At 35.1% G+C, this 8793-nt stretch overlaps 1 protein-coding gene across 1 annotated transcript; it reads left to right on the forward strand.

Moving 5' to 3' along the window:
* The first annotated feature begins 7565 nt into the window (after nucleotides 1-7565).
* LOC142322632 (uncharacterized) lies at nucleotides 7566-7970 on the forward strand. Its single transcript, XM_075361710.1, has one exon. The coding sequence runs from the start codon at nucleotides 7566-7568 to the stop codon at nucleotides 7968-7970; it is 405 nt and encodes a 134-aa protein (XP_075217825.1).
* The last annotated feature ends 823 nt before the right edge of the window (nucleotides 7971-8793 follow it).

Here is an 8793-nt window from a genome sequence, read left to right on the forward strand (position 1 = left end):
TAACATTTTTCACTCTGATGTATTAAAGATTTGTAATGTAATGTTATTAAATTTGTTTATATTAGTTTTCTCTTTGGATACTTTGTATCCGCCATCCTCACTTGAGGACATTAAGTGCATGTCACATTTCTTAAATTTTAAATCAAAAAATGTTATTCATTTTAGGTCTTGCTAAACTGAATCTAAAATAAATAAATATATAATAAAACAATAAAGATGCACTTTTTCTCACTTTCTCTCTGTGTATGTGTATGAACATAATACTTTTACATATATATATATATATATATATATAATTCTATTCCTTTTTTCAAATATGCTCATGCTGTTCAATACCTAAAATCCTTTACCGAATGTTATTTGGTAACTTTTTTATACACAGAATACCTATTCACTACACTTATGTAATACCTTGTGAACAGAAACAGGCATCAGGTTTTCCTGTGTACAATAACTCCTTATTTCAAGGAGTAACATGTGATGGATTAATACGTCCATAAATTTTTTATCAGTACTTAAAACTCTAGGTTAAGGGGCACTTAACTAGACACTTTGTGGCCGTTCCACTCTACCACAAAGATTTAATTTTTTTTCTGAAAACCACCCTTTCCTTTCGTTTCAAATCTTTGTTCAATAGTGGAGGGAATTTTTATATACACTCTTACCATCATGTGTGAACAGAATCTCTTCTTTTTTTAAATCATTAAACAAATCATGGCTAAAGGAAATGTTATTAAAAGAGATTCTATCGATCTCATAAAACTATCAATTACAGACATCTTCTGTGAAACTACTCCAGTGTCACAGGGCTTTACATTAACACCTCCACTAAAATTTTTACTAAGCAAAAGAAAAAAATTATAATAGCAGCAATCAGTCCCAAAACCTTTAAAACAAACACTGCAAGTTTACATTTAATGAACTTTCACAGTATGTGCCAATAGTATCAAAACACAATTTCATCAATGACTATATTTTTATGTAAAACATGTCATTTTCTAAACGTTTCTTATAAGTTATTTAAATGAAGATTTTATTCAAAATGATTATCTTCTATTTTTTCAGCTTTAATGATATCAGTAAAATGAATGATGAATAATTATTTTTATTCTTTACTTCTGACAAATTGGACAGTAAATCATATTTAAAATAGTAAACTCTTTTGGTAGATAAAATGTGGTATTCAGTGAAAACCAATTTTAGCATTGTATTCTATAGCAGAGTACTCTGAAATGTTAACTGTGTTAACATTTCAAACAGAAACTTAAAAAGTTTATCACTTTTTTAATTATTGTGCTTTAACTCTAAGCATTTAGATGTCTTACCTTTTTGCCCAGGAAAAGAAAATAAACACAGGATACTCTGTTTTCTGTGTTCTTTAGGATAACTATTTTTGCAGATTCCTTTTATGTCATTAAACATGTTTATATATATGTAGTTTGAGGTTATAACTTACCTAGAATGAGAATGGGCACTGTTAGGTTAATGATTTTAGTCTCTCTCAAAAATTTATTTTGATTGTTTTAATATCAGGATTACTCAGGAAAACAAGATAATAAACTATTTCCTTGAGGGTATAAAACTCGTAAATTTACAGAGAACCAAGAGTAAACAAATAACAAACACCACTAACAATAAAAGCACTTTTATTCATAATGGCTATCACAACAAAAATTAAAAATATTAGAATGTACAAAATTATATAACAAAATAAAAAATTAGTAACCATCAGTTTTTTAAATGTAAACAAACTTTAAAATAAATTATCACAAGTGTAGTAAGATCAGTAGCTAAATTCAAACCATACAAAAATATTTTGAGACTTGCACAAACATACACAAAATCATTTTTTCATAGGCAAGCTGTTCTATTATCAGAAGTGCTAGACAGACGTCACATAATGGAATTCGGGTATAATGAGTACCCATTAAATAATTTTACTGGGACAATTTCTGACCTATAATAACTTCTGTCATTTTTGCACAAATGAAAGAATCACATGTTCAGAAACTAGAATCAATTCTGTTAATTTTAATCAGGATTTTAACAGCTACAGCCAATATAATAAACCATAGAGAACAATTTCTCACTGACATTTTGAGTGTTTATTTTACATTAAACATAAGTGAAGTATAAGCCATAAAGTACCTTCTATTATCCCCGATGATCTCAACCATTATACCTGTATTTGACCTGAATAATACTAATTTTACCCATTATCAGTGACTACACCATTATAACATTTCATTAGTTGTAACACTTTCTTTTTTTTTTTTTATGTTCACTAAATATGGTGAATTTTATAATGATAGTATTTCACATTCACTGTAAATTATAACAATGAACGAGAAACTGTACTGAAAATACAGTGAAAAAATCCTGTAATCAGTAAATAAAAATCCTGTTATGTTCTCTGTTGTGATGAGGCAAAGAAGAATTTATAACAATGTGCACATATGCATATTTGTATGTGTGTACAAGAATAAAAAAAATTGTAATAATGTTTCAAGATGGATATATAGATGTTATGCAGTGGTCCAGGTCCAATGAACTGTTACAGTGAAAAAAATGATATACTTAAGTTGTAAAAGTAAGTTGGAGCAATTTGAGCAACAGTGTCTGGAAATTAAAATATCAGAGTATATTACGATACACCAATGAAATTAACACTGATTATTTTTAAAAAAAGAAAAATTGGAAACTGAGCTACAGAATAATTTGCTGTTTATGAATCTGATGTAAGCAGAGGAACAAGGATTTAATTTTCACCAAAAAATCAAATGTAAACTCTTCAAAAGACCAAAGACAAGTAAAACAACTGGCTACACATAAATTCATAAGTTGATGAGGGTGTTTTACATTTTGTGACTGAAATGTGAACTCAAGTAATCAAGCATTCAAATTATTTTGGTATTAACACTTTTAAGACTACCAGAACTATGTGACTAACATAAATTGACAAGGACTCTCTAAGGCATCATGGAACCATTTCTAATAGATTTTGAAAAAACTTTAACATTTCCAACGTAGTTTTGTTCAGACTCACTGCATATTATTAAAGATTTATTTAAAAGGACTAAAATTTAAAGGTCTTTCTATCAGTTCACACTCAGCTGCTGTTGGCTGCACTCAGCTCCTGACGATTCAACAGCTCTGTACACACTATGTAAGCCAGCTCCGCACTACATTCAAGCAGTCTTCTTCTATCAATCTTCATCAACTCAACATACAAACTTACAAAATATAATATAATATATATTCTTTAACAATGTATCCTTTATGGAATTATTAAAAACATTTATATATACTCACACATAATCTTGTATTATTCATTCAAACATTAATGAATCATATCTAATTATGAAGTGATAAATGTCTATATTTATTTATTATTTGAACCCGCGGTAAATACATAGAATAATTACCCTAACCAAGGTAGATATTATCTCAACAATGTATTCAATTATGAACCAAGAAAAATTATACGTTTATTAAAACAGGAAATGCAGATTAATTCCTTTATTTTTTATGGGGTATAATTACACTGTAAGTTAAACAGTTATGAAAGAATTAGACATAAAAACTAAATGGTTTTAGAAAATTATATAACAATTATGTTATCATATGAATGTTATGAACATCAGTAGAACTGCTTACTAACTGTAAGCTAAAGTTTAGTTTTTTTGCACTTTGAACTAGTTTTTTGTAACAGAGGAACCCCTTGTCATCTCATTTATTTTATTTTATCATGGAACAAGTATTTAAGATATTAAATGAAAATCCTAAAGACTGAAAGTTAATGGTATCATTTCTTAAAAAATAATATTTGCTGATGATTTTATCCTTATAGCTTCTGGTAATGAAGACCTGATGTGAATATTTGATCTCTAACAAGGTTCCGAAGCAGGTTTAGAAATAAATTTTGATAACATTGTCTATGCTACAGTGATAAAAGATAAATCATACTAGAAGGAGAACATCGAAAATAGTCAGACAGTGTAGTTTATTTGGGTCAATTGATGCAGGACCTTATCAGTAGAGAAATTCAAAATAGAAAAATAATGGATAAATTTGGGAAAGGCCTATACTCAAGGACAGGCCTAGTTTTTTGTAAACTAAATTTTTTTGCTTATTTCAATAAAGGCTATTAATATTTCCTACTGATGGTGTCAGCTTGGGAGGGCTTGAAGGATAGTTCTATGAGGTGAAGGGTTATGCCGGCGGTAGCGTTGCTGCTGGCAGAGCCTCTATTGCCAGAATAGTCTGATTATAAAAACATCACCAGATCAAAGAGCATTGCAGTACAGTGATATAGCACAAGCAGATACAGCAATGAGAGTAATTATATCTGTGACCACCACCCTTCACCCTGAGGCACTGCATTCAGACACAATCCTGGAGAAACAGAAGCGAAAAGTGGATAATCTAACTACCATAATAAATTTATCAAACACCAATGAAGAGGCAGATCATCAAACACTCAAGACTGTGGCGTCCCCCCATCCAGTTTATGATACGGAGGATGATGCAATCCTGGCTAGAAGAAAGGAATATACTGTATTCCAGAAACAACAACACAATATCAGCAATGACATCAAGAAGTTGCTATCACAACAGGAGGAGGCATTAATGTCATTAAATTTTGAAGAACTACCCACAGTTTACCATTATATCCAAAGTAGCAAGAGAAATTGAAATCAAATGTACCTTTAACCCCAATCACTTTTCGGGGTGGGGGGTGGGGGGAGCAGCTTCTTCCTTTCCAACTGAGCAAAAGGAAGGGAAGGAAAATAAGAGTAATAATTACTCTAAGGGGACAGAAGTGATGTCCAGAGAAGTGGATTGCCAGAAAAAGTATATGCATTCCCAAATACTTCAAGAAGTCTCCAGCGCAAAAGATATCTCTTCCAATTGAAAAAATAAGAAAAAGACAAAGAAAGAAAAAAGAGGCTGGCCATAAGGCAATGACCTGAGGTAATGAGACCTGAAGAGGCTGAGAATGTGGTATGGACAGTTCAACAAACCAGGACTGGGGATGTTTTCATAGAGGTGGGGAAAGGCACAAAAAAAAAGGAGAAACTTGGACAAGTATTAAGGAACATCTTAAGTGAGAAAGCAGGCGTTTGAACTCTACAGCCCAAAATGTCCCTTGAAATATGATACATTGATACTTTCACTACAACCAAAAAGATGCAAGAGGATGCACAGGAAAAGTTGGAAATCCCAGAAGAAGAAATCAAGGTTGCAATAAAAAAAAATAAAATTTTAAGTTATTCGGACACGGACTTACTTTTTTATTAACGTTTTTCGTTATACAACTGTTTTCTGTGAAATAATTATTTTTATGTTATTATATCTTGGTTTTTATAACATATAGAGACGAAGTAAGTTATAAAAAGTACGAAGAAGTATTGTGACTACACTGAAATATCACATAAGTGAGTAAAAACTACCTTTTAAGTGTTTTTTATATAGTCTTTGGAGGTTTGAATAAGACATTATAAGCAAAAATTTTCTAAGTTAAAAGACAAATTACTACGAGCAAGTAATTTAACGTAAACAGCCACTTAGAGAATTTTTCAATATTTCTTATAAGAGAGGAATTCGAGTGAAATTTTTCTAAGTCAAATAGAAGTTTTATTAGGTGTGTTCCTTTTTATCAATAACTCCTGTACCTTACATCCTATTTCAAAAATTCCTGTATATAAATTCCGATCATAGTCTTCTCCAACCCCTGAACCCCCCCCCAAAAAAATTATATCATTTTTGGGTCCATACATTTTACCTATACCCCCCACCACCCAACACCCCAAAATTTTTTTCGGGGCACCACCCCGAGTGGGTACTCGTTCGACTCGGGATTGTCCCCTGAGTCCAACAGAACAGAATGAGACGACGAGACTCGTTGCCTTTATAAGGGACAACGTTCCAAAGCTCTAGCACACAAAAAATGCCAACAACAAAGAAAGTCGAGGTTAAAGGAAAGAAAAGGGCTAGGCAAGGGTCCTCTGAATAGGAGGAGATGCTCCCCGACACCCTTGGTAACTTGATCTACCAACTGGGTATAAAAATTGTGTCGTTAAAACAACAAATGGGGCCCGGTTTGGCGAAGTACATCTCAGTACATGAACAAGAGTTGAAAAGGATTTACGAGGGTCTAAACACCCTGACAGAAGTATCGCCACCGATAACTAAAATCACACAGGCCATTCAGACAGATTTAATATCAAAGGAAGATGATATGGAACTACTACTCTCCAGAGAGTTAGGAGACGATGAGCTCTTGGAGTTGCTGCCTCGAAGGTGGCCTAACGCCTTAAGAGGCAAAATAAATACAGTTACTGAGCTGCCCACAGATGCTGGGGATACTTGTGGTCTTAGCGATCTAAATAAGATACATACAGGTGTGAACGCTGAAAGTAGGAGAGTTCATTATAAACCGGGTGATATTCTTAAAGAAGAGCAGTCCATAATGGGCGACCAAACAGAAGTTAAGAGGTGTAAATATAGAATTTACTATGACTCCACGGCAGATGACAAAAGTAACATGGGTATCATCTTGAAGGCATTAAGGAAAATTATATCACATTCGCATAAGTTGGCATTTATTTTGCCAAATAACAATATTAGAAATTACACTAGGAAATTAGTGTCTTACTTGTTTAGAGATAGCGCGGATACGGTTAAGGTGCTAATTTTGCATGGTGACCCAAGGGCGACACAGACTAGACCTGGACAAGCACAAATTAAAAAAGCGACTCCTTCGGTAGAGGACAGCAGGACCGTGGTGATAAAAGCCACAGGTAAAACATATGCGGAACTCCTAAGATCCATGAAGTCCGCCGTTGACTGCGAGGAAGCAAAAGATGTTATTTCCTTAAGAAAGGGAAGAAATGAAGAATTATTTGTCAGAATACAAGGGGCACAGCGCGCGGCAGAGTTTACAAACACCCTAAGAGATAAGGCGGCTGATCTGCAAGTCGACCTTAAGACTAGAGCAGGCAGACGCACTGTGGTGCATATAAGGGATGTTGAATGCGATACAACAGAAGATGAGATACTGGCCGCAGTCATGGCGAGAATTGGTGAAAATGAGGAAGCCAAGATCACATCAGTAAGACCAGGTTTTGCAGAAACACGGAACGTTTCTGTAGTTACCACGTATAGAGCCGCTTGTAAACTTGTCGAGCAACGAATTCGAATCGGCTGGGTGAATTGCAGCGCGTATATAAGAGAGGACGGTGATAAATGCTATCGCTGTTGGGGCCCTGATAGGCTAGACTTGTGTTTTAATTGTAGTGGCCACAAGATCGCCGACTGCCAGGAGCCCAAGGAATGCCTAAGTTGTGACAGCGCAGAGCATTGGACAGGCGCTTGGCAATACAGTAAGAGGACTAATGCTTAAAGCACTTTTGATAAACGCAAACAGAAGTTCTCTATCACATGATTTGATAGGTGAACTTGCAAGGGAAAATAACGTGGATTTCCTCTTGGTTACCGAACCAAATATTCATGTGGCTGCCAGAGCGGAGTGGATTGCAGACACCGATGGGGACGTCGCACTAATGGATGTTAGCGGTAACATAGCATGGAGTTTAAAATACAGGACTAAAGGAATAGTAGCAATAGAGACAACATCGGCTTTGATAGTGGGAGTATACGTGTCGCCTAATGTCGAACACATCGTGTTCATAAGCTTCATGGATAGACTACAAAGAATAATAGTCAATACAGACAAGAGACTGATATTATTGGGTGAGTTTAATTCTAAATCGATTGCTGCCGGTAGTAACTATACCAATAGAAGAGGAGAGGTATTAGATGATCTCATGGAAACCGCCAGGTGTCATTGTATTAATGACAATGCACCCACTTACAAGGCCAGAGGGCACTCCTCCGTTTTAGACTTAACCATATTAGACAATAGATGGAGGAGTGATCAGTGGGAATGGAAAGTCTTACCTGACTAAACAGCTAGTGACCATCATGCTGCTATACTAAGTCTCAATGACTCAGATTTTAGAATTCGGAATAAGACCCCTTTTCTCAGATTAACCGCAGTCCAAATAAATGATATTGTGGACAGAGTTGCTGCTAGACTTGAAGGCACAGAACACCAAACACCTGAAACGATGTCCAATATTATAAGGCAAAAAATTGAAAAGAAGGCGAAAAGAGGCGAGAGGAAATCCACAGTATATTGGTGGACTAGAGACATAGAAAAATTGAGGCAAGAACTTCAAACACTTAGAAGAAAGAAACAAAGATTGTTAAGGTCAGGGTGCCAAGGTCTGCATGACATGGCACTTAAGTATGTGGCTGCCAGGTGTGCCCTCAACAGAACAATTAAGAAGGAAAAAATGGAAAGATGGAGAAGATTGTGTGAAGACATCGACAACGATCCATGGGAGCAAGCATATAAGATAATCACAAAGAGATTCGGTCGGAGGCTACCCGTCCTCTCCGTGGAGAATGCGAGACAACAATTAGAGAGGTTGTCCCCTTGCGTGCAGGTAGTAGAAAGCAGAAACATACACTGCGAGCCCAGAAGATTCAGCTTCACAGAACTATATAGTGTGGCGTCCAGTATGGCTAATAAGAAAAGTCCAGGCCCTGACAGAATCCCTGAGGCGATCATAAAGGGCCTAGTACAAAAAGCCTCTTGGGAAATGCTAAATTTGGCCAGCTACGGATTGGAAAATAAGATCTTTCCAAAATGTTGGAAGGAGGCGAGGGTGGTTTTCTTACCAAAAAAGGCAAGAGATGAAGGAGTTCAAGAATACAGACCCCTGA

This window comes from Lycorma delicatula, chromosome 4 (genome assembly GCF_047948215.1).
Source record: "Lycorma delicatula isolate Av1 chromosome 4, ASM4794821v1, whole genome shotgun sequence".
NCBI lineage: Eukaryota > Metazoa > Arthropoda > Insecta > Hemiptera > Fulgoridae > Lycorma > Lycorma delicatula.

Bases quoted from the DNA above. Each gene is read 5' to 3' on its own strand.
- LOC142322632 (XM_075361710.1), top strand. From the start codon at position 7,566: ATGGATGTTAGCGGTAACATAGCATGGAGTTTAAAATACAGGACTAAA.